The sequence below is a fragment of the Ursus americanus genome, chromosome 6, assembly GCF_024610735.1.
Source record: "Ursus americanus isolate L20-20 chromosome 6, mUrsAme1.1.p, whole genome shotgun sequence".
Taxonomy (NCBI): domain Eukaryota; kingdom Metazoa; phylum Chordata; class Mammalia; order Carnivora; family Ursidae; genus Ursus; species Ursus americanus.
Window position 1 is genome coordinate 55,681,323 of NC_142132.1, and position 26,012 is coordinate 55,707,334.

Sequence of the window (26,012 nt, forward strand, 5' to 3'; positions counted from 1 at the left end):
AAAGTCCTTAGGAATAAATTCAACCAAGGAAGTGAAAGACTTGTACACTGAAAACTACAAAAATTGATGAAAGATAAGGAAGACATAAATAAGTGGAAAGGCATCTTGGTTCTTGTACTCTGGACTTTTCAAAGTGTTTTCACAGGGAGGCCTGGGTGGCTCAGCCGTTAAGCATCTGCCTTCAGCTCAGGTCATGATCCCAGAGTCCTGGGATCGAGCCCTGCATCGGGCTCCCTGCTCCGCTGGGAGCCTGCTTCTTCCTCTCCCACTCCCCCTGCTTGTGTTCCCTCTCTTGCTGGCTGTCTCTCTGTCAAATAAATAAATAAATAATCTTTTTTAAAAAAAAGTGTTTTCCCCGAGAGTACCTCATCTGAGCCTGATGCCAGCCGTGCAAAGTAGAAAGGGCTGGATGCTCGCCAACAGGAGGCAGCCGAGGCCCGGAGAGGACTGGATCGGAAGCTGGTCACTCAGCTGCTCCGTGGCAGAGGATTAGACCCTGGGTGTCCTACACGGCCCTCAGCCTCTCTGTACGACCTTACTCAGAAGGCAGACGCCACCTCACGAGCGCCAACGGCATACACAGCAGTAGGCCTGCGGGTTAGGTAAGCTTTCGAGGTACCACCACTGCAGGCGACAATCTCGATGGAAGGTAATGCACACGTAAGCTAGGAACTATTTACTAGGTAGCATGTTACACAGGCTTATAAATGTAATGCGTGACATACACATACATTCGTTCCACTGCTTAATACTCTTCCATGGCCTCAGGCCCAAATCCACCCCCCTCTGTATGGCAGTCAAGGTCTGTCGCAGGCCAGCCCCTCTCTAAGCCCTTCGTGCCATTGCCCACCTCCAACTCCACGCTCTGGCTGTGCTTGGCTGCTTGTGGTTCCCCACGGGGGCCATGCCCTAGGATACTAGCCCTCCCCCTCTGCTTTATTAAAATGTGCTTCTCATCGAGCTAATATTGCCGTCTTGGTTTAGGCATCACTTCTTCCAGGAAGTCTCCCCTGGAAGCACATGCTCGTGAGCACCCAAACAGGACGCTTGGTCAGCTGTGTTTCTGTCGCTCCCTGTGGCTCTGGGTCACTTATTTGTCCATCTGACCTCTATGCAACGAGCTCCTTGAGGCCAGGGCACGAGCCCTCTGTCCCTCTGTCCCGACCGGTGCAGGGCCAGGCGCACAGAAACTGTTCGGCGCGCGGCTGACAAAGGACTGCGGGACCACGGGAGGCCCGGCGGCTGCACGAGACTGCGGGGAACGTGCAACTCCCGTGCGTGGAAAGTATCTTCAGCAACTTCAAGGTGAGCTTCGCCTGGTCTTGCCCGGGACTCCTGACGCAGGTGACTGGGGGGCTGACCCAGCCGGGGTGCAGAGGCCTCAGCCAGTCGACAGAACCCAAGTGAGCGGGAGGCTGCTCACAGCTGCAGACCCAGAGGGGTGAGAAGTGAGAGGGCTGACCTCAAGGCTCCCAGAGACTTAGCAGGGTGGGCTCCAAACGCGGGGCTCTGTCTACAGCAGCCAGGCACCTTTGGGGATCTGGGCGAAGGCCCAGGACAAGACCTGTGGACCTGACCAGCACCAAGGGTCTGGGCTATAACAGGAAGGACAGGAAAAAGGACAGGGATCTTAAACACGTGCCAGAACGCGCAAGAATCAGCAAAGGCCCCGTGGAGCTGGGCTGTCTAGAGAGCGAGAGCCCGGAGACATGTTTGCCACTCGCTCCACACTGAGATTGTCGCGTGTGTGCTGGTTTTCCTGATTTTAACCCTGAAGGGGACCCAGGCTGTGTGCTCTCAGGTCCTTGATCTGCAAAACAACCTGCAAAGTACAGCTTGTGTCCTTATTTGTACCCGTGAAGACAGAGGAGCTAGGAGGGTGAGGTAACAAGGCCACAGAGCTAGCTAACAGGGGCAGGGCAGCAATGTCAACCCAGTTTTCTCCACTAACCAGAGTGGTTCTGGGTGATATGGAAACTTTAAACTACGACTTTCGGTGATTCTTTTTTTTTTTTTAACACCAAAAAAACGTTTTGATTAAACTACAGAAACAATGGTTATAGTACAGAATTTTCATGAGCAAAAAGATACACCATGTTATAAGTACTTACAAAGTTACAAACCATTTTGCTTCCTTAACATTTTTCATATTTTAAGTTCATACATGAAGATGATCAGATATACCATTTTGGGGGGAAAGGGGGAAAAAGGTGTATTTATCATCAGCTACATGTGCTCACTGTATGCTCCGTTGTTTATAGGCAAGGCCCGGGAGACTGGAAGCGCAGTTGTCAGGCATTTTAATAGACTGGACAGTCAGTGATTCTTCAAGTCCATATTGCTGTCTGCAATTGGAAATACTGTTGTGCTGGTGTTTTTCAGTAGTAACGCCCATGAGATTCACAAGGACATTAAAAGGCTCAATGCATGGTACGACGGAGAAGGAAGATGACCATCTCTACACACACACAGCGTGGAGCTGACCAACAACTTTCTGGGACATTGAGCCCTCAGCCAGCAACAGAGGGAAGAACAGAAGTGTCTGAAACTCCAGGATGACTCAATAGTTTACTTTTCCTCAAAGAGCAACAGGCATGTAAATACAGTGAATGGGAGGCCTATCGCTGGCAGGCATCGGGGAGACCAAAGAGCACCCATCTCAGGCACCCAGCAGAGGGTACAGCATGCAAAGACAGCCAGGTGACAGCCCTAGGTCAGAGGACGGCACTCAGGTCTGGCCGAAGGGAAGTGTGACGGTCAGTCTCACACACTGAGAAGCCACAGCCCTGCGGTTTAATCAAACACTAACCCAGGCATCGCTGTGAACCTAGTTTGTAGATGTGATTAAAGTTTATAATCAGTTGATTTTAGGTAAGGGAGATTATCCGACATAATCTAGATTTCAATCAGTTGAAAGGCCTTAAGAACAGAACCAAGGCTTCTCAAAAGAAGAAACTGTACTTATGCATAGCAGCTTTGGCTGGGCCTGAGAGTTCCAGCCTGCCCTTCATGATGGTTAGAATACAAGTTCTGGACTTGCCTTCCCGGCCGCCACAATCATGCAAAGCCAATTCCTTGTAATAACTCCCTGAATATGTATCTCATACCGGTTCTGGATCTCTGCTTGAACCTTGACTGATCACAAGAAGGCAGGCACCTTTCAGAAGGTGGGGAGAAAAAGGAGGCGAAGGCTGACACTGGATTAGAGGGCATTGCAATGCATGTCAAAGGCTCTGCACTCTTCCTGAAAAGCTAAGGGGAGCCGCAGAGGGATCTGAGCAGAATTAGATCTGCATTTCAGATGTCGTTCGTCTGTCTACCTGTGGGATGGAGAATGGACTGGAGTGTTCAGGGCCCGCCAGGGGGAGGCACCACAAAAAAGGGAAGAGGCTGAAGTCGTAACTTGAGTAGGAAATGGTAAGATCTCGGGTGGACAAAGGCCCAACAGGGAAAAGAGAGAGAAAGAAATGTGTTGGAGAGATAGAGGAGTTAAGCCTCACAGAACTTGGTGACCTACTGGCCTGTGGTATGAGAAGAGTGGAGGAATCCAAGCTGATTTCCAGATTCGTGGTTCTTCTCATCCTACTGGACCTCAATGCCATGTGGCAGCAACTCGAGGTGTGTTCTCTTATCCCCCGGTTGCTAAATCAAAACACGGGGCTAGACACACTCATTCACTACCCAGATGCTACACACAGATCATCCAGCATGGTAACAACAATATGCCCACAAGACACCCTGTTGTGAGCCCTTTGGCTCTTTCCGACGGAACCCTTCAGCTGCCCCTGCACAGAATAAGGAGAAAGGTAACATCTGGCAGAACAAAGCCAGAAAAACACGGCTGGAAAGATCCTGGGTAGGAAGGAGGGAGGTGAGAGCATGGGCATGGCCCGAGCAGCTGTTTCTGCCATTTACTGGGCCTGGAATGGGCCAAAGTCACGGTGGGAATCCAGGAGCCTCCCAGGGAGAGTGAGGACCAGGGCACAGGCTGGGGGGAAATACCAGAACCTTCACAGGACCCTGGGAAGACTGCTAGTGGATAGAGAGGAAGGCAAGAACCCCACACAACACCAGCACATTGCAGCCTAACGTCCATTTCCTGTCTGCAAACTGGGCAAAATTATCCCATCCGACCACCTAACAGAAGAAAAGGAATAATCAAGCTAGAAAAGACGGGATATCTCAATATCTACCCAGGAGAAAGAAGAGATGGAGCAGAGGTGTTTGTTCTTGGTGACTGTCTGAACCATCTTGACATGACCATTAGTTTCTCTGCAGGCTAGACACTTCTCATCAACAGAATGACATTTTAAAAGAGGAAAAGACAGAATAAATACACAAAGAATGAAGAGAAATTCAAATATATTGATAAAGAAAACTAGCCAAGCATGAGACAAAGACAAGAAAGGATCAGAGAAAATCTTCAGAAACAACCATAAAACAAGTAATTAAATGGTAATAAATACATATCTATCAATAACTACTTTGAATGTAAATGGACTAAATGCTCCAATCAAAAGAAACAGGGTGTCAGAATGGATAAAAAAACAAGACCCATCAATATGCTTCCTACAAGAGACTCACTTCAGACCTAAAGACACCAGCAGATTGAAAGTGAGGGGATGGAGAAACATTTATCATGCAAATGGTTGTCAAAACAAAACCAAAGTAGCAATACTTACATCAGACAAACTAGACTTTATTTTTTTCTGACAAATTACACTCTATTTTTTTTTAAAGATTTTATTCATTTATTTGAGAGCGAAAGAGAGCATGCATGAGCACGAGGGGAGAGGGGGACAGGGGGAGAGGGAGACGCAGACTCCCCATTCAACAGAGAGCCCGATGTGGGGCTCATCCCAGGACCCTGGGATCATGACCTGAGCTGAAGGCAGACACTTAACCATCTGAGCCACCCAGGCGCCCCTACTCTCACCACTTTTATCCAACATAGTACTGGAAGTCCTAGCCATAGCAATCAAACAAAAAGAAATAAAAGGCACCCAAATTGGTAAGAAAGAAGTAAAAATTTAACTACTTGCAGATGACAGGATACTATATATAAAAAACCCAAGACTCCACCAAAAAACTGCTACAACTGATAGAAACATTCAGTAAAGTCACAGCATACAAAATCAATCTACAGAAATTTATCACATTTCTATACACCAACAATAAATCAGCAGAGAGAGAAATTAAGAAAACAATCCCATTTACAATTGCACCAAAAATAGTAAAATACCTAGGAATAAACATAACCAAAGATGTGAAAGACCTGTACTCTGAGAACTATAAAACACCAATGAAAGAAACTGAAGACAATATAAAGAAGCAGAAAGACAGTCCGTGCTCATGGATTGGAAGAACAAATATTGTTAAAATGTCTATATTACCCAAAGCAATCTACACATTTAATGCAATTCCTATCAAAATACCAATCACATTTTTCACAGAACTAGAACAAATAATCCTAAAATTCATATGGAACCACAAAAGACCCCAAATAGCCAAAGCAATCTTGAAAAAGGAAAGCAAAACAGGAGGCATCCCAATTCCAGACTTAAAGCTGTATTACAAAGCTGTAGTAATCAAAACAGTATGGTACCAGCACAGAAATAGACAAATAGATCAACAGGATAGAATAGAAAACCCAGAAATAAACCCACAACTGTATGGTCAATTAATCTTTGACAAAGCAGGAAAGAATATTCAATGGGAAAAAGACAGTCTCTTCAACAAATGGTGTTGGGAAACTGGACAGCGACATGCAAAAGAATGAACTTGAACCACCTTGTTACATCACACACAAAAATACACTCCTACTGGATTAAAGACCTAAATGTGAAACCCGAAACCATAAAAATCCTAGAGAGCAAAAGCAGTCATTTCTCTGATGTCAGCAGTAGCAAGTTTTTTCTAGATATGTCCCCGGAGGCAAGAGAAACAAAAGCAAAAATAAACTATTAGAACTACATCAAAATAAAAAGGTTCGGGTGCACCTGGGTGGCTCAGTCAGTTAAGCATCTGCCTTTGGCTCGTGTCATGATCCCGGGATCCTGGAATCGAGTCCTGCATCAGGCTCCCTGTTCAGTAGGGAGTCTGCTTCTCCCTCTCCCTCTGCCTGCCACTCCCCCTGCTTGTGCTCTCTGTCAAATAAATAAATAAAATATTTTTTAAAAATAAAAATAAAAAAATAAAAAGCTTCTGCACAACAAAGGAAACAATCAACAAAACTAAAAGGCAACCTATGGAATGGGAGACAATATCTGCAAATGACATTCTCTATAAAGGGTTATTATCCAAAATATATAAAGAACTTATAATACACAACACTCAAAAAACAAATAATCCGATTCAAAACGGGCAGGAGGGGTGCCTCGGTGGCTCAGTGGGTTAAGCATTTGCCTTTGCCTCAGGTCCTGGTCTCAGGGTCCTGGGACTGAATCCCATGATGGGCTCCCTGCTCAGCGGAGAGTCTGCTTCTCCCTCTCCCTCTGCCCCTCTCCCCAGCTTGTGCACACTCTCTCTCTCCTCTCAAATAAATAAATAAAATATTTAAAAAAAAAAAAAAACGGGCAGGAGACATGAACAGATATTTCTCCAAAGAAGACTTACAGATGGCCAAGAGACACATGAGAAGAGGCTCAACATCACTCATCATTAGGAAAATGCAAATCAAAATTATGATATCACTTCACACCTGTCAGACCGGCTAAAATCAAAAACATAAGAACCAATAGGTGTTGGGGAGAATGTGGAGAGAAAGGAACCCTCTCGCACTGTTGGTGAGAATGCAAACTGATGCAGCCACTGTGGAAAACAATGTGGAGGTTTCTCAAAAAGTTAAAAATGGAACTACCCATGGGGCGCCTGGCTGGCTCAGTTGGTAAAGCATGCGACTCTTGATCTTGGGGTTGTGAGTTTGAGCCTCACATTGGGTGAAGATACTACTTTAAAAAATAAAATATTTTTTTAAAAAAAGAACTACCCTACAATCTGATCGCACTGCTGGGTATTTATCCCCCAAATACAAAAACATTCATTCAAGGAACTACATGTGTCCCTATGTTTATTACAGCATTATTTACAATAGCCCAACTATGGAAGCAGCCTGTGTCCGTCAATAGATGAATGGGTAAAGGAGATGTGGTATACATATACAGTGGAATATTATTCAGCCATAAAAGAGAATGAAATCTTGCCATTTGCAATAACATGGATGGAACTGGAGAGTATAATGTTAAGAGAAATAAGTCAATCAGAGACAATATCATATGATTTTACTCATGTGGAATTTAAGAAACAAATGAACAAATTAAAAAAGAGAGAGAGGGGCGCCTGGGTGGCACAGCGGTTAAGCGTCTGCCTTCGGCTCAGGGCGTGATCCCGGCGTTATGGGATCGAGCCCCACATCAGGCTCTTCTGCTATGAGCCTGCTTCTTCCTCTCCCACTCCCCCTGCTTGTGTTCCCTTTCTCGCTGGCTGTCTCTATCTCTGTCAAATAAATAAATAAAATCTTAAAAAAAAAAAAAAAAGAGAGAGAAAAAAAAACAAAAACAGAAACAGACTCTTAACTATAGTGAACAAACTGATGGTCACCAGAGGGGAGGTGGGTTGGGGGAAGGGTGAAGTAGGTGATGGGGATTAAGGAGTGCACTTGTCATGATGAGCACCAGGTGAATAAAATAAAAACTTAAGGGGCATCTGGGTAGCCCAGTCGGTTGAGTGCCTGACTCTTGATCTCAGCTCAGGTCTTGATCTCAGGGTCATGAATTCAAGCCCCACGTTGAGCTCCATGCTGGGCATGGAGCCCACTTAAAAATCATTAACTAACTAACTAACTAATTAATTAATTAAAAATAAAATAAAAACTTAAATAGAAAAAAGATACATAAGTATATAAAAGAGGAAAAGACGGGGATTAAAAAATTCATTAATGGGGTTTTGCTTCCAATAATTATGGTGAAACCCTTAGACCAACCTTCTTGCAAATAACAACTATAAACTTTGGACAAAATATAAAAACCCTTAGCTGAAGGCATTTAAAAGTAACCAAAACCAGGTAGAAACTGGAGGGGAGGTCCTCTTGGAAGGAAATGGCACAGTTAAGTGTCCCATTTCTTACAGCTCTTCACCTTAGGGCAGGCCCCAGTAGGAGCGAGGCCAGAAGGCTAAAACTTTGATAGAAACCTACAGTTTTCTTGGCCTAAAGAGTCTAAGGACACAGTCTGGAGTGGCTACAACAACAGAAAAATGATGGTGGAAAGTCCTGAGCCACAGACGTGGAACCTCAAATTTTGCACATAAACTCAGCCTGATTCTACGACTGAAACGTGAACTATGCATGCACAGGGCACAAACAGCCTCCTTAAGAGATTTTAGCTGCCATTTAGTGCAGGGGAAGTACAATTTAGAGTTTTAAGTTCAGCCAAATTAACTGCCTGATAAAATAAACACAAAAAAATGAACGCTCTACAGAAGAGCCTAACAATCCAAAGTCTCTGCAACATACCACTCATGTCAAAGATAAAATCCACAATTCTAGACAATATAGAAACAGTACAATGTGACCCATTCAAAGCAAAGGGCAACAATGGGACTGACCATGAGATGACTAAGATGTTAGAATTATAAATATTTTGGGAGCACCTGGCTGGCTCAGTCAGGAGAGCTGTGACTCTTGATCTCAGGGTTGTGAATTCAAGCCCCATGTTGGGTGTAGAGATTACTTTAAAATAAAAATGGGGAGGGGGGAACCCAGGTGGCTCAGTCCATTAAGTGTCTGTCTTCAGCGCAGGTCATGATCCTGGGGTCCTGGGATTGAGCCCTGTGTTGGGTTTCCTGATCAGCAGGGTGTCTGCCTCTCTCTCTGCCCCTCCCCAATGCTTGTGCTCTCTCTCTCTCTAATAAATAAAATCTTTTTAAAAATTTAAAAATTGAATAATTCCATTTATAATAGCATCAAAAAACATAAAGTTCTTAGGAAGACAAATTTAACAAAAGATATTCATACCTTGTACCCTAAAGAGTACAACCCATTGCTAAGAAAAATTAAGAACACTCAAACAGAGATATACCATGTTCATGGATTGCTAAAATGTCAACTCTCCCCAAATTAGGGTGACCAATCATCCCAGTTTGCCTGGGACTGAAGGAGTTCATTTCTAAAGATGCAAGACTATCATTTCTAAAGCCAAGGCAGTCTTGGGCAAATCAGGATGAATTTCTCATCTAACTTCAAATTGATCTATTGTTTCAACACAATAGATCTTTTTTTTTTTTAAGAAATTAACAAAATGATTTTAAAGTTTATGTCGAAAAATGAAGAATCTACAGTAGCCAAAACAATTCTTAGGAAGAACAAAGTTGGAGGGTTCACAATATCTCATTTCAAGTCTTACTATAAAGTACAATATAGTACGTTATTAATAAAATGACAGACTCAAGATCAATGGAAATAGACCCCCGTGTATATATATATATATATATATATATATATATATATATATATATATATATATATATACATTCAATTGATTTTTTAACAAAAACAATTCAGTGAGAAAGGCTAATATTTTCAATAAATTGTCCTACAATATTCTACATACAGGTGTAGAAAAGTGAACCTCACCCACCACACCATTCACAAAAATTAACTCAAAACAGATCACAGACCTAAATATAAAACCATAAACCTATAAAACTTCTAGAAGAAAGACACAGGAGAAAATCACTGGGTTAGGCAAAATTTCTTTATAGAGGATACAAAAAGTATGATCCATAAAGGAGAAAAATGGATAAATTAGATGTAATCATAATTTAAATCTTCTCTCCAAAAGATACCACTGAAAAACTGAATAGGTAAGCCGCAGGCTAGACCATATTCATAAAGCATATATCTAACACAGGACGGGTATTCAGGATATATAAAGAGCTCCTACAATGCAATAATAATGAAATAATAAATAATAAAAAAAAATACTATCCAGGGGCACCTGGCTGGCTCAGTTGGAAGAGCACATGACTCTTGATCTTAAGGTCATAAGTTCAAGACCCACACTAGGTGTAGAGATTACTTAAATACGGGGCATCTGAATGGCTCAGTTAGTTAAACTTCTGGCTCTTGATTTTGGTTCAGGTCATGATCTCGGGGTCCTGGAGTCAAGCCCCATGTGGGGCTCCATGCTCAGCCTGTAGTCTGTTTAGGATTCTTTCCCTCTTCCTCTACCTCCCCTTCTGCCCTTCCCCTGCCTGCTCACTCACACTCTCTCTAATTCATAAATAAAATCTCTAAAAAGTAAAAATAAAATAATAAAAATAAAGATTAAAATACTACTTTTTTTTTTTTTTTAAGAAGGGCAAAAGATGTGTACAGATACTTCCCCAAAGAAGTTGATAAGCACATGAAAAAGTGTTCAGTAACATCAGGGAGTGCAATAAGATACCACCAGACTAGCTAAAATTAGAAAGATTGCCAACATCAAATGTTGGCAAAGATGCACAACCACTCTGGAAAAAGGTTCCTTAAAAATAAACATAATCTACTCAATGAGTCAGCAATTCCTTTTTTAGGTAATGACCCAAAAGAAATAAAAGCATAAAAAAAAACTTGTACATGAATATTCATAGAAGCTTTATTCATAATAGCCATAAAGTGGAAACATCCCAGGGATCCATCTTTAGGAAAATACATCAACTGCGGTATAGTTAAAATGGAATTCTACTCAACAATAACAAGGAACCAACTAATAATACAACAGAAATGAATCTCAGGAGCATTAAGCTGAGTGAAAAAGTCCTCACACAAGAATATATACTACATGATTCTACCTACGTGAAGTTCTTAAACTGGCAAAATTATTTTATGGTTAAAAAAAAAATCAGGTTAATTCTCAGTGTGGGGGTAGAGCTGACTGAGAAGGAGCAAGAAGGGACTTTGTGGGGTAATGGTAACATTCTAAATCCTGCTAGGAAGATGGGTTACATTCATGTAGGTATTTGAAAAATCCATCAAATACTACATTTACGGGGCTCCTGGCCGGCTCAGTCGGTAGAGCGCGACTCTTGATCTCGGGGTTGTGGGTTTAAGACCCATGATAGGTGTAGAGATTACTTAAAAATAAAATCTTTTAAAAAAGTGATACACTTATGATTTGTGCATTTCACTAAATGAAAATCTCACCTTAAATATTCCATTAGCTATTAAACCCTACAAGATGCCCCAGTATCTTTCAAAGTAGGACTTTAGAAACAAGGCAGGCTAGGAGCTGGACCACTTCCTCTCACCATCTCTACACACTCTCCCCATGGCATTCCCTAAATCACAGGATAAGTCAAAACAACATTTCAGATATTTGTCCAACTCCTGCACCATTAGGCACCTGGTAGCCTTGAGCTGTTCCTCTCTCTCAAACTAGATCCCAGAATAGATTATGAAATCAGTCATTTACACCTAGCACAAATTAGTGACTGACCTCTACACTTCTGGGGTCCTTTCAATTTTGCCTCAATATCTTTTTGTGCTCAGAGATATTTCAGGGAGCAGGAAGGAGGGACACATAGAGAGGTGGGAAGATCCTTCTATCACCTCCCCTTCACTAGCCTAACCTGCCTGATCTTCAGTACCCCCCAAAACATACACCAGGGAACTCTCATCCCCAAAAATATCACAGGCAGGACCTGCAGTGCCCACACAGTTCACAGTGGGATGGAGAAGACTCTGCGTGAATCAGACAGCTTCTAGAACACAGCCTCCCACTCAGCTATCCCCCTTTGAACTGAATATGAAAGACATAGGCTGACTCTATTTGCTCCTTAAACACAAGCAGCTCTGAATGAAATATGCATTAAAACACAGACATACCTAGAACGGTACCTGACACATGAATGAATGAATGAAGCAAAAACTTAGAAAGAGCCACAGGCATTTTTATTCAAGAACAGATGGAAGGCCATGCTACGGGTGAAAGAGCAGGGACACCGCAGCTATAAATTTCAGGAGAAAGGAGCAAACTGTTTGGCCAAGTGGCCTTCCCTCCCTTGCCCCTGGGAAGCCATCATTAACCTTTCACCTCCCCAGGAGGTGTGGTCCCAGAGCAACAACCGATTCAACCAAACAAATACAGGTGTCCCCCACCCCTAACCACCTGCGGTGGTCAGCTTGCCGAGCAGATATTTCCCTCCAGCTTCCAGAGTCACCCCTTTCATTTGTTAATGTCACTCGCTTATTAAAAACAAAAAAGACAAGAGTACTGGAGCACAAAAGAAGACTTAGCTCCCTGTCATCACGCTAAAGATCCTCTGTCCTTCTTTTTAGGGGAATGCTCTCAGCCTGGGAACTCTTTTTTCTCACCAGAGGGAAGTTGAGGTGGAGAATAGAGGGAAAGAAAAGGCACAAGATGTGGACAAAACAAACTCCTGCAGGCCTTAAATTCAGGTGAGCACCGGAAACTCAGGTCACTCTTGTCTGCTCCGCCTTCTCCTATCTTATGAGGCCCCGGGAGTTCCAGGTCCAGAAGCCCAGAAGAATCCATGGGAGCACCACGGGTTTATAATGCTGGTGGCCACGCCCCTTCCCTCCCTGCACTTTGTCTGAGCTGGCCAGCAGCATTCCTTATGTCCAATGCTTTTATATGGTAGTAAACGAGCCTTAAAAAACAATAAAACCTTAGAGAAAAGGGACTAAATTGATCTGACCAAACTGATCTTTTGTGTCTTTTCTTTTTGCATTTTGTGCATTTTGCTCTTTGCCACAAAGTAACAGTACCTGCAAGAGTGCCCTGTTGCTCTTCCCTTGCCTTCCTGGAAGCCCATTTTAGCCTCTGAAAGTAAATGCAGCCAGATTCAGGAAAGCAAGTGAATTGAAACTTCCAATATCTTGGGGCGCCTGGGTGGCTCAGTTGTTAAGCGTCTGCCTTCGACTCGGGGCCTGATCCCAGGGTCCTAGCATCAAGCCCTGCAAGCGGAGCAGGGAGCCTGCTTCTTCCTCTCCCACTCCCCCTGCTTGTGTTCCCTGTCTCACTGGCTGTCTCTCTCTCTGTCAAATAAATAAATAAAATCAAGAAAAGAAAGAAAGAAAGAGAGAAAGAAAAAGAAAGAAAGAAAGAAAGAAAGAAAGAAAGAAAGAAAGGAAGGAAGGAAGGAAGAAGGAAAGAAAGAGAAAAAGAAAGAAAGAGAAAGAAAGAAAGAAAGAAAGAAAGAAAGAAAGAAAGAAAGAAAGAAAGAAAGAAAGAAAGAAACTTCCAATTTCTTTAGGGAAGGGCTGCTCCTGCCTTCACCACATTCTGGGACTCTGAGATGGCCCAAGAGCTGCCTTGATGCCTCCTCTCCTTTGATCTGTATTAAGGACCCCAAGTTAGACTAGTGATTATCAGTTCTGTTCCAAATAAACTCCCTGTCCATATGCATCCATTGGCCTGCATCAAATAAGATCTTTCTCTATTTTGCTCTTCAAATTGTCCTAATAGGTGGTTTTGTACGAATTCCAGCTAAATATCCAAATTCTTATCAGGACTCCGTTAAAAACTTCAAAATCATTCCTTCTAAGAGACTCAAGGCAGGGGAGGTGACGTAGCGCGAAGACCACTGTTACTGCACACTCCATAGAATACGCGTCCGCAGCACCCTGAGTTGTGCCCATCCCGAGCAGTGAGGCAGCATTATCTAGGGGGTGGAGAACTGGAGCACCTGCTGACGTGTTTTCTTTGTCCCCTGCACTGTTCAGATGGCAGCAAACAGGGCCAACCCAAGAACCACCATTCACCACTGCCCCCTGGGCCCCAGGTGGTGGCATCATGGCTGCCTCCGGCTTAGCACAAATACCCTGTGTCACCCTCAGGTCCAGACCCCCAACTCCATCCTCCCTCTCTGCAATACTCGAGGCTCACCCTTTGAAAGGGGGTGGGAGAACCAGAGAATTCATCTACTAATTCAAACCAGAAAAACGGAGGACACAGAACTGAAAAGAGTTTTTCATCCAGCCTGTCTGAAAGACCCCCTTCCCTGTGAGAATTTTGGCTTGGCTACTTGGCTCTCTGCTTTCAGAGTCAGAAACCTACTTTCTTCACTAACTCCTGCAACTCAAAGGAGATGAAATGTGTGTATGTGGCTTTGCCAATGAGCTCTCTTTTGCTTTTAACATTAGAGAAAGTGGGGCAGGGGTACCAGACAGGACCGGAATGCATGCAGATGAAAAGCCAAGGTTTAGCCTCCTGTGGGATGTTGAGACATCATCTCTAAGCAGATGATACACACGACATCAAGCGCCTCATGCTACCCTCCCCCCCCCCCACTTCCCCCCTCCCTGGGGACTAAAACGAATGTGTTTTATTTGCTCCATCTAAGGAGGAGAAGGATTTATGGACTGAGAGAGAGAGACAGAGAGAGAGGTTCCTCAAAATTCAGGGCTGGGACAACTGGCGACTTGTCAACAGCACACCATCAAATGGTCGTCACAAGCCCACATAAATGCAAACCAACCAGACAGTCACAGGGAGCGCCATGCGCTCAGGTTAGCGGTGCGTGTCAAAGGCCACTTAATGGTGCAGTGGTTTCAAATGAAGCTGTTTTACACAAGCAAAAAGTTGCTGTCTTCTAACAAACGGGCTCTCTGAAAAGACTGAAAAGGAGGACTTTCCTCTATTTAGCTAATGGGATGGGATGTGTTCAGAGCACCATTTGTCATTTCTTCTTCCCAAGCAGTTAATGACCCCAAACGTTCCACTAGGCCCTGAGCCAAGACCACCACACCACCCCGTACAGAAGGGCATGGAAACCACAGACTGTTGTCCGTTCCAAGCCTGGAACTTAAAAAAAAAAAAAAAAAAGCAACCAGTTCAGCAGTCCCCTTTCCTAAGCACCCCCATGGTGCCGGGGCAGAGGCCCTGTCTCCTGACCCCAGTCCCGGTGCCCCGGGCTCCCCAGAGCATCGCTTTTCTCAGTAGAAAGTTTCTTCGGCCAGGAACCTGTTGGCTCCACTGGCTGAAGTTGAGAAATGGAGGCATCTTGGAGTTGGCGCCAGGCAGCGGCCAGACGTATCTCGGGGCCCTGAGCTTCAGTGTCCCGGCGGGAGAGAAAGTCCTGGGAGGACACCCCTCCTCCAGCAGTCAGGTGGCCGCCCACCCCTCTTCCCCCAGTCCCGCGGCCTCCGAGCGGAGCCTGGGCCGCACACGCCCCGGCGGCCAGGACTCGGTGCCCGCGGCTGGCGCGGGACGCCCCTCCCGTCCGGGCCCCGCACTCACCCACCGCCCGGATGCGGAAGCCGCGCGGGGGGCGCAGCGCCCGGCGGCACCAGGCGTCGCGCAGCACCTGCAGGCTGGCGGGGGGCGCGTGCACCAGCAGCACCCCGCGCCGCAGCCAGCCCTGGAAAGCCAGCCGCGAGGCGGCGCGCGCCAGCCGCGAGTTCCAGAAGCAGCGCGCGTTGGCGCGGCGGAAGGCGCGGAAGACCGCGCGGCCGCTGGGCTCCTCCGCGCCCGCCGCCGCCTCCTCCTGCGCCTCCAGCCTGCACAGCACCAGCGCCAGCGAGCCCGGCGCCAGCTGCACCGGCCGGGCCATGCCGCCGCGCGAGGCCCGGGCCCCAGCCTAGCGCATGTTCGGGCGCGGCGGTGGCGCAGCACCGGCGGCCGGGGCGCCACACGCCGGGCGGGAGGGATCGGCCGACTGCGCGCGGCGCCGGCTGCCGGGGGAACGGGCTCCGGGGGGCGGGGCCGGCGGTGCTCGGCGGCTCGGGGGTGGGGCGGGACGCGCGGCCGGAGGGTGGCCGCGGCCCTCGGCAGCCCGGCGCCCAATGGGGCTTTCCGAGTACTGAGCGGCCAGGCGGTTCTCCTCCCCGGTCGGGTCTCCGCCGCCCCGCCCCCCCCCAGGGCCTCCCGGCGACTCCCTGCCCCTCCCAGCTCCCGGGCAGCCCTGAGCTCCCCTACCCCGAGGGGGACGCTCTGGGCTCTTCCAAGTCCTCGGGGAGCCCCGCAGCTCCCGGGAGCCCCTTTCAACAGCGGCGCGAGCCGCATGGCCAGCGGTCCCCAGAACTGAGAGGACCAGGGTGGCCACCATCGTCCTGGCTTTAGGGTCGCTCCTAGTGAGAGAGGCCACGAGGGACAGCCTGCGGGTGTCAGGGACCTCGCTCGGGCCGGGAGTCCGTCGACCCAGGTTTGAGTCTTGGTCTGCTCCTAACCCGTTTTGCTCCTTACTTCCCCTCTCCCTGAGCCTCAGTTTACTGTCCTGTAAAATGAGGAGTTGGAACTGAATTCTAAGCACCTTCGCATCCATGACTTTCGGAGGTTCTAGGCTCTGGGCCGGCCCCTGGGCTATCCTGTACTTCGGTGGGAAGGGAAGGGAAGCGCTCCAGAGGAGCCGTGGCGGCTGGCCAGGCGCGGTGGTGAAGTCCGTGGGATTCAGCCTTGGGCTGGATCTGGGCATTCCGCAAAGAGTAAGAAGCCGTCTGGCCCCGGGATCTCCCCGGACGCAAGGGAGAGGGGTTTGTGATCTGTCGGGTGGACTGTAGCGAGTGCCTCGGAGCAACGAGGTACGGTTCATATGCTGAGGGACAGAGGCTGGAGCCCTGACTGGGTCACTGGATGAAGGCTCCTGGAGGAAAGAACAGGGGACGTGAGAGGTAGGGTGTTCGTTATTACTGCTAGAAACTGGCCCGAGAAGAGGGAGCAGAGGTGTTTGGCAAGACCTGGGGGTCGTCTCAGACGTCCCACTCCCTCAGCTCATCGGTCAACAACCATAATAATTGGAGATAATCTATACCCTCCCTCTTTGTAAATTATCCTCACGATAAATAATAGATGATTCTATTAAATAATGATAGCTAACATTTGTTGAACACTATATGCTGGGGGTGTTAATTTCACAACTCGGTGTTAACTCCTGTTAGTATCTCCAGATTTTTTTAGAGATCGGGAAACTGCGGGCTGTGTTAGATTAAGTGCATCCTCATCACACAGAGAGTAAGAAATAGAGTTAGACAACTACCAGTCAGGGTTCTCTATGACAAATAAGTCTGACACAATTTTGAATTCAAGTAAGCATGCGAACCTGAGATAACCATCTCATGTCTGAATTCTGACTCTGATGGAGATGGATGGATGGATAAATAACAGCCGAGAGCCTAAATGAACTAAACTCCTGTCTGTAGAAGCTCCATAGGGAGGGCAAAGTTTCCTCCACTGAGTTCTCTCTGTCGCCCTAACGTTGTGGGGTCAGGGATACCTTTGCTGTGTTTCCCACCCTGGAGAACAATGACTTATCTCTGTATCTAGTATCTAGCAGAGTGTCTTTTCCATTATAATAAGGATAATGATAATTCTCGTTTACTCTCAGCTAACTCTATGCCTAGAACTGTACTAAGGGTTTTACACGTGTGATCTAATTTTATCCTCAAAATTAACCCTCTGAAAGGGGTAATATTAGTAAGCCCCATCTTCCACAAGAAAAACAAAACCTTAAAAAGGGGGGCGGGGCGCTTGGATGACTCAGTTAAGCATCCAACTCTTGATCTCAGCTCAGGTTTGTTGATCTTGATTTCAGGGTTGTAAGTTCAAGCCCCTTGTTGGGCTCCATGCTGGGCGTGGAGCCCACTTAAGAGAAAAGAAAAAAAAGAAAAGAAAAGGGAAAAGAAGGAAGAAAGAAAAGAACAGAAAAGAAAGAAAGACAAGCAAAAGCTTAGAGAGCTGCCTGTGAGAACAAAGCTAATGGACAGTCAAATAGAGATCCCAACATTGTCCGCACACCTGGCTGGACAGGGAAGCCAGAAGACCACACCCTGACTCACGGGACCTGTTGCCTGGTCTGAAAAATTGTCCTGAGCTTGATTCTCTCTCCCAAGTTTCTGAACTGGAAATACACAATAAGGCCCTTATTAGCAGAGCCTGTAGCTGCTGGGATGCTGTCAGGTAGACCTGGCTATGAGATTTCATGGCCTGAAATTATGAGGTAGAACTGTCTTAACCTGTGGAAACTTTTATTCAGATGTGTGACATTTCCATTATTTTACTTAAACTAGTCCGATTAACAAAAGAAGAGGGAAGGCTGAAAAGAGAAAAATTTTAAACTACAGCCAAATATGTATCCACTTATTTTCCCAAAGGATCAGCTACCTCACAAATATGCCCAAACTCCTACCAAATGGAATATGTCTTCAGAGTTAATGGAGGGGCGCCTGGGTGGCTTGGTTGGCTAAACATCTGCCTTGGGCTCAAGTCATGATCTCAGGGGCCTGGGAGGAAGCCCGATCTCGGGCTCCCTGCTCAGTGGGGAGTCTGCTTCTCCTTCTCCCTCTGCCCCTCTCCCTGCTTGTGCATGCACTCTCTCTCTCAAATAAATAAATAACTTTTTTTAGGGAGTTAAGGGAAAACTGAAGACCTCCAACCTGAATGGCCATTATTACATGTCAAAACTAGAGAAATAGAAACTTCTTAAGGGCCTTCCATCTGTGTGATTTCTGGACACCAGACACAGAAACTTTTTTTTTTTAAGATTTTATTTCCTGGGGCTCCTGGGTGGCTCAGTAAAACATAGCCAGGATTCCATATTTGGCCAACTCTGGCAAATGAAGCTTAGAGTTCGATTTCATTTGGTTTAGAGAACTGAAGCGGCAGGAGACTCAAACGCATACCTGCTCCATGTGTAATCTCTATAGAAGAGAACCTTGAGGGGCGCCCGGGTGGCGCAGTCGTTAAGCGTCTGCCTTCAGCTCAGGGCATGATCCCAAGGTCCTGGGATCGAGCCCCACATCGGGCTCCCTGCTGGGAGTCTGCTTCTTCCTCTCTCACTCCCCCTGCCTGTGTTCCCTCTCTCGCTGGCTGTCTCTCTCTCTGTCAAATAAATAAATAAAATCTTAAAAAAAAAAAAAAAAAGAAGATAAACTTGATCATCTGATGCTCACATCTGTCTGGGGTCTCTCCGAAGTAGAGCAGTCAGTGCTCTTCACACTCACCCCAGCCTGTCTTTCTAATGTCATCTCCATTTCTAGCCTTGCCCTCCTCCTGCAAGCCACACCGACGACCTTGTGCTCCAGCTGCACAAAATTATACACCTTCCCATGTCTTCGCTGCCATTATTTCAGCGGCCTCGAAGGCCTTCCCCCTTGCACGGGGTGCTACCCTACACATCTCAGCCCATGAAACCTGTGACGCATGCAGGGAGATATCATCAGTTCTTGGAGCACATTGTTAACCCTTTATAACACTTGTGTATCCAGCGCTGTAATACTTAACTAGCTGTCTCATCGGGCAACCTGGGATTCCTTGAGGACCAGGCTCCTGACTGACTCATCCCTGTGAGCCTGCACGTAGCCCAATACATGAGCCATAGATTCATTCCACTTGAATCAAGTCCTGTTTAACTAGTACTCGATCCAGGATAACTCCACTTTTTCTGCTTCTCATCAGTCTGGGGTCACCACACGCATAAGCATTTCTGGTTTGTGGGTGAATCGCAGGAAGACCTCCTTATCCAATAGTCGATGCCGGGGCGAAGCCTCGGGGAACAGGCACACCCAGGCCTTACACACCCAGGTATTTGGAGTTCAGTGGTTTCTCTGGAGTCTGTTTACAGCATACATGTTACTCTGAGAATGATGTTTGGATGAACTGCCTCAAAATTGTTTCCATACCAAAATCCGTCAGGCTGAAGGTCCTTCCCCTTAACTCAGAAAATCAAGCCTTGACACGTAAGACTGATTTAGAAATCGTTTTCTATCTGGCTTCTCTTTATTATAACCATTTCCACTTCTACAGCATCTTTTTTCCCTGTACCAGAAAAAAAGAAAAAAAGAAAAGAAAAAGAAAAAAATCCTGGAGACTTCTGTTTGTATTTCTCAAAGAAAAATGCAAGGCTTTGCTAAGCAACTGTGTTGAGGCAAAGTCTAGAGAAAAGGAGGTAGGGGCAGGAGAAAAGCATTTAATGCCATTTTTTTATTTTTTTAAAATATTTTATTTACTCATTTGAGAGAGAGACAATGAGTAGGGGACTGGGCAGAGGGAGAGGGAGAAGCAGACTCCCGACTGAGCATGGAGCCTAACACTCGGGGCTCAATGTCAGACATTTAACCGACTGAGTCACCCAGGTGCCCCTAATGTCATTTCTTTAAACACACATGCGTGGGGGGCCTGGGTAGTTCAGTCAGTTGGGCGTCTGTCTTCAGCTCGGGTGATGATCCCAGGGTCCTGGGATCGAGTCCCACGTCAGGCTCCCTGCTCGGCGGGGAGCCTGCTTCTCTCTCTCCCTCTGCCTTCTGCTCCCCCTTGCTTGTGCTCCCTCTCTCTGTCAAATAAATAAATAAAATCTTAAAAAAAATAAACACACATGCGCACACACACACAATGAATTACCTTCGTTATTCTAGCTACTGAAGTCAGACAAGATTCTGGACCACGGTAGCCTTACCCATAAAAAGAGTAACAATGCTTGGTCAGTCTGAAGAATTTCTTAGAGTCCCTTCCAGCTTCCTGGTTCTACAAGTCCACTTTCACACCCAAAGAAACCCTAATGTATTTAAATAGTCACTGAGTCCGAGGAGACACTAAGGGATGCAAATTCAGAGCCTGAGAGCCGGATATCTCAAAGCTGATTCCGATTTGCCTTTAAACAGTTCACTTCTTTATCTCTCTAATGGCAAGAGGCCAACAGAGAAAAAATATTGGGGAAAAAAGATCCTTAGTTGGGAACACTTAAAGGCTAAGAATCCTAGAAACCCCATGATTCTGTTGTAAGAAGTGTTAAAGAAAATATTATTCCTTTTTTTTTTAAGATTTTATTTATTCATTTGAGAGAGAGGGAGGGAGGGAGGGAGGGAGAGAGCACGACTGGGGGGAGGTTAGAGGCAGGGGGAGAGGGAAAAGCAGACTCCCTGCTGAGCAAGGAGCCTGACATGACACAGGACCTGATTCCAGGACCCTGGGATCATGACCTGAGCAGAAGGCAAACAGTTAACCGACTGAGCCACCCAGGTGCCCCCCAAAAATATTATTTTTTTTAAGATTTTATTTATTTATTTGACAGATAGAGGCAGTGAGAGGGGGAACACAAGCAGGGGGAGTGTGAGAGGGAGAAGCAGGCTTCCTGCTGAGCAGGGAGCCCGATGTGGGGCTTGATCCCAGGACCCTGGTCATGACCTGAGCCGAAGGCAGACGCTTAACGACTGAGCCACCCAGGTGCCCCAAAAATATTATTCTGACACTTGCTAAAATGGGAAGGAAGACTTTATTCAAGACTATTGCAAAGTCTAGACAGCTGTAAAGCAAAGATAGCAAAAAAGCTAGAGATTTTAGCCAAGAAGCAGAGTGAGGAAGTCAGTGGATAGAAAATTACTAATAAGAGACATGAAGGGTGGGGGGATTCTTGCTAAAATGACCTAACAGGACTCCTGCTAAAGGCAGGTCAAGGATTTATACATCAAAGGTGGGGGGTGAAGAACTTGATCAGATATGAAGGGCGGGAGATTCATACAAAACTGACCTTAGCAGGATTCTTGCTATGGCTGGGCTGGGGCACGCAAAAGACAGAATGGGGCCCAAGTTCAAGGCCTACTCAGAAAGAAGGCCTAGGGGCACCTGGGTGGCTCAGTCGGTTAAGCATCCGACTCTTTTTTTTTTTTTAAGACTTATTTATTTATTTGACAGAGAGTGAGAGAGCACAAACCCGGGAGAACAGCAGAGGGAGAGGGAAAAGCAGACTCCCTCTGAGCAGGGAACCTGACAGAGGCAGGGCTCCAACCCAGAACTCTGGGATAATGACCTGAGCCAAAGGCAGGAACTTAACCAACTGAGCCACCCACGAGCCCCAAGCATTTGACTCTTGATCTCAGCTCAGGTCTTCATCTCAGAGTTGTGAGCTTGAGCCCCATGCTGGACATGGAGCCTACTAAAATGAAAGAAAAGAAAAGAAATGAAACAAGGGGCACCTGGGTGGCTCAGTCGTTAAGCGTCTGCCTTCAGCTCAGGTCATGATCCCAGAGTCCTGGGATCGAGCCCTGCATTGGGCTCCCTGCTCCGCTGGGAGCCTGCTTCTTCCTCTCCCACTCCCCCTGCTTGTGTTCCCTCTCTCACTGGCTGTCTCTCGGTCAAATAAATAAATAATCTAAAAAAAAAAAAAAAGAAATGAAATGAAGAAAGGAAGGGAGGAAAGGAGGGAGGGAGGGAAGGAAGGAAGGAAAGGGGAAGAGAGAGGGAGGGAGGGAGGGAAAGAAAGAGAGAAAGGAAAGAAAGAAGGGAGGGAAAGAAAGAAAGAAGGCTTAGAGGAGCCTGACCAAAGTTTGGTCAAGAAGAGTCTTTGTCAGAAGCCAATACAAACTTCCTGCACTCTGTCCCTCCCCACTGGTTAAAGGAACTAATACCCATAAAGCTTTTAAAACACCCCCACAATCCCATTTTTGTTTGGGGAGGGGGAATTGGAATATTATCATTAACAGAAATTATTTCTAGATGGTGGAATTATGAGCAATTTTTATTTCTTTCTTTGAGTTTTTCTATACTTGCCAAATGTTTACAAAAAAGAAAAAAGAAGAAGAAGAAGGAAGAGGAGGAGGAGGAGGAGGGGGAGGAGGGCAAGAAGAAGAAGACGGCCCCAATAATTTTTGGTTTAAAAGAAGTTGAAAGAAGTTAAGGCAGCGGAAGCTCCTGCACTGGGGCCATCAGAGCCGATAAGCTTTCTAACCAAAATGAAGAGACTCCATCATTCCACTTCCCCATTGAACTTGGGGTCGGAAGGCAGGTCTCAGAGCTGGAAAAAATTACTTCCAGAAAGAAAGCCACAACACCAGCCTGTCAAAAAGATGTGCAATGAAGTGTTCTGGAACCAGAGCAAGTCAGCAAAATTCTTATTATTTGAAACTGGAAAATCAAATTAACTCTTTCCCTACACCTTAAAAAAAAAAAAAAGAAAAGAAAAAGGAATGAAGTGTGTAGGCCTAAGGCAAGATGCCAAACCCAGTTTCAGGATTTTAAAGGAGGAACCACGTCTCTTCAGTTTGATTAAGGCACAGAGTGTAAAGCTGGGCCTCATATCCCACTATTTACATGCAAATTCTACCAAAAATGAGTTGGCCCCGCTCCAGATGCCCAGATCTCAAAGAAACTCTGTTTCCCGTGAGGCCCCTGCCCTGTAGCTATGAGTCTCCTCTCTGCTTTCTCGGGGGCAGCGGGGAGAAAAGATGCGAAAGCATCTCCCTCATGCACTGACATGACCTTGGATGGGGAAACAAACTGTTGCTTTGTCCCTTCTCACAATCTACTTGTTACCAGTTGTTTAAGCCTCTTTTTCTTTCTTTTCTTTTCTTTTCTTTTTTTTTTTTTAAGATTTATTTATTTATCTGTGGGGGGGAGGGCAGAGGAAGAGGGAGAGAGAATCTCAAGCTGACTCCAGAGCCCGACTCGGGGCTTGATCCTGCGACCCTGAGATCATGACCTGAGCCGAAACCAAGAGTCAGACGCTCAACCTGTTGAGGCACCCAGATGCCCCAAGTTGTTTAAGCCTCTTAACCGGAATCCAGGTGACCTTGTATCATCTGTCTACCCTCTAGAGTGCCCCCCACAGCATGGCTCAAAAGCCAGAAGACAGTTCTCTGAACAGGATGGTAAAGAACACAGTCTGATAAGGGAGGACTGGACGTTCAAGTTGGTGCCAACCAGCACTGGTCTAGGACGGCACAGAGGCGGTTCGCTCAGTGTTCTCCAGCGGATCCAAATAAAACAGGAGGCTTTGTAGAGGTACGTGTAACATAACAAGGAAAAGTGCTTACGGAGCCCGCTAAGTTCCAGGGGCCACTTTAGGTAATAAAGAGGAGGACACGAAGATAGAGGGAACGTTTCCGTCCACTCACATAGCTTGCCATCTAGTGTTTTTCAAAACATCAGAGCCCTCCTAACAAATCTATGATGCGAAAAAGCAGAAGAGAAGAGCATGAAGTATAAAAAGAATGAGATGTCAACAAATGCCATGGTCAGTGTGGACCTTATTAGGATCCTAACTGGAACAAACCAACGTGAAACAGTTCATGAGAAATTTGAACACTGCCTGGGTATTTGACAGAAAGAACAAAAGGCAAAACAAAGGGGTACATGAGTGTGATTTTGAAGAAAGGAATATGCACTTGAAATACTTCCGCCGTTTAGGGCGCCTGGGGGGCGCGGTCGTTAAGCGTCTGCCTTCGGCTCAGGGCGTGATCCCGGCGATCTGGGATCGAGCCCCACATCGGGCTCCTCCACTGGGAGCCTGCTTCTTCCTCTCCCACTCCCCCTGCTTGTGTTCCCTCTCTCGCTGGCTGTCTCTCTCTGTCAAATAAATAAATAAAATCTTAAAAAAAAAAAAAAAGAAATACTTCCACCTTTTAAAAAGGAACATCAGTATGTTGGGTAAGTTGTTTGGCGATTTTCTTTTCTGATCTTCAGTAAAAATGATCACTAACCCTCAGTCATCACCTCCTACAATAAGGTATATCTGAGTAGCAGAGTGCTTCTAAAATATACTTGCCATTAAGACCCAAAACATTAATATTTTAAAATAACATCTTTGAAGGAAAAAAATTTCTCTTTTCCAACAAACTGTGGGATCATACTTTCCCCATTCACCAAAAAAAGAAAGAAAGAAAGAAAAAACCTCCCAATACCCAGAAAAGAAAGAGAGTAGCCCTGGAGAGACAGAAAGAAGGGGCGCGAGCCTTCAAACAGAGATAGGCGGCTACACATCTCCGTCTCGCTTTCAGGACTGCGACGTTGCTCCACTTACTAGGACAAAGATTCACACTGAGAATATTAAGATTTGTGTGTTCCCTTTTATAGATTTTTATTTCTTTATCTGATGGGGGAGGGGCAGAGGGCGAGAGAGACTCTCAGGCAGACTCCCTGCCCCGCGCAGAGCCTGACATGGGCCTCCATCCCAGGACCCTGTGATCAGGACCTGAGCCGAAACCAAGGGTCACCAAGAGTCAGACGCTTACCGACTGAGCCACCCCAGGGCCCCTAGGTGTTACCTTTAAACGAACTGACTTCCATTCTACAAACCTAACGTTGCTTGGGTTGACTGACACTCTTTTTTTTTTTTTTTTTTTTTAAGATTTTATTTATTTATTTGACAGAGAGAGACAGCCAGCGAGAGAGGGAACACAAGCAGGGGGAGTGGGAGAGGAAGAAGCAGGCTCCCAGCGGAGGAGCCCGATGTGGGGCTCGATTTCAGGACCCCGGGACCACACTCTGAGCCGAAGGCAGACGCTTAGCCACCCAGGCGCCCTTGACTGACACTCCTATCATAGAATCAGGAAATCTAATATTATAGCTAAAAGGAACTTTGTGCTTTTGTTCCTGTTCCTCCCCATCCCGTCGGAAGACACTCGATAAAGAAACTGAGGCCCACAGAAGCTAAGCGGGCGCCCAGGCCGGCAGAGCTGGCGAGGGAGCCAGGAGCGGGGGCGAGGGAGGGCTCGGACTCCGGGTCCGGCGCAGAGCGGCCCGCGCTTGCTGCCGCAGCCCCGAAGCTGAAATCGGAATGATAGAGATCAGCGCCCCCTGAGCAAGGACGACACACAAATGTGTGACGCATTCCACATATTTTGGGTGAAATAGATAAAGGGGATTCAGAGCACACATATATATTTTTTAAGATTTTATTTATTTATTAGAGAGAGAGCACCAGGGGCGTGGGGCGGAGAGGGGCAGAGGGACAGGAAGAAGCAGGATCCCCAATGAGCAAGGAGCCAGATGCGGAACTCGATCCCAGGACCCTGGGATCATGACCTGAGCGGAAGGCAGACGCCCAACCCACGGAGCCACCCAGGCGCCCCCACAGTACACATGCCTTGATGAGCGCTGAGGAATGTATAGAATTGTTGAATCATATGTTGTTTCTAACATAATGAAACTAATATAACACTGTATGTGTTATGTATGTGTATGTTAACTATACTTGAATTATAAAAAAATTATGATGGCGCCTGGGTGGCTCAGTCGTTAAGTGTCTGCCTTCGGCTCAGGTCATGATCCCAGGGTCCTGGGATTGAGTCCCGCATCAGGCTCCTT

General features: G+C 46.3%; 1 protein-coding gene and 1 pseudogene across 2 annotated transcripts in view; one reads left to right on the forward strand and one right to left on the reverse strand.

Annotated features, from left to right (window-relative positions):
• The window catches only part of STOX1 (storkhead box 1), a 54,568-nt gene extending 38,929 nt beyond the window's left edge, over positions 1-15,639 (reverse strand). Inside the window, exon 1 of one of the 2 annotated variants that reach the window (XM_045783364.2) lies at positions 15,240-15,639. In XM_045783364.2, the coding sequence (XP_045639320.1) occupies positions 15,240-15,552 (313 nt within the window). In that variant the 5' untranslated portion in view covers positions 15,553-15,639. The remainder of the gene's footprint in view (positions 1-15,239) is intronic. The other variant, XM_045783363.2, reaches the window with a different exon arrangement.
• Positions 15,640-25,447: 9,808 nt separating this feature from the next.
• Positions 25,448-25,547, forward strand: LOC148109811 (U6 spliceosomal RNA; annotated as a pseudogene).
• The last annotated feature ends 465 nt before the right edge of the window (positions 25,548-26,012 follow it).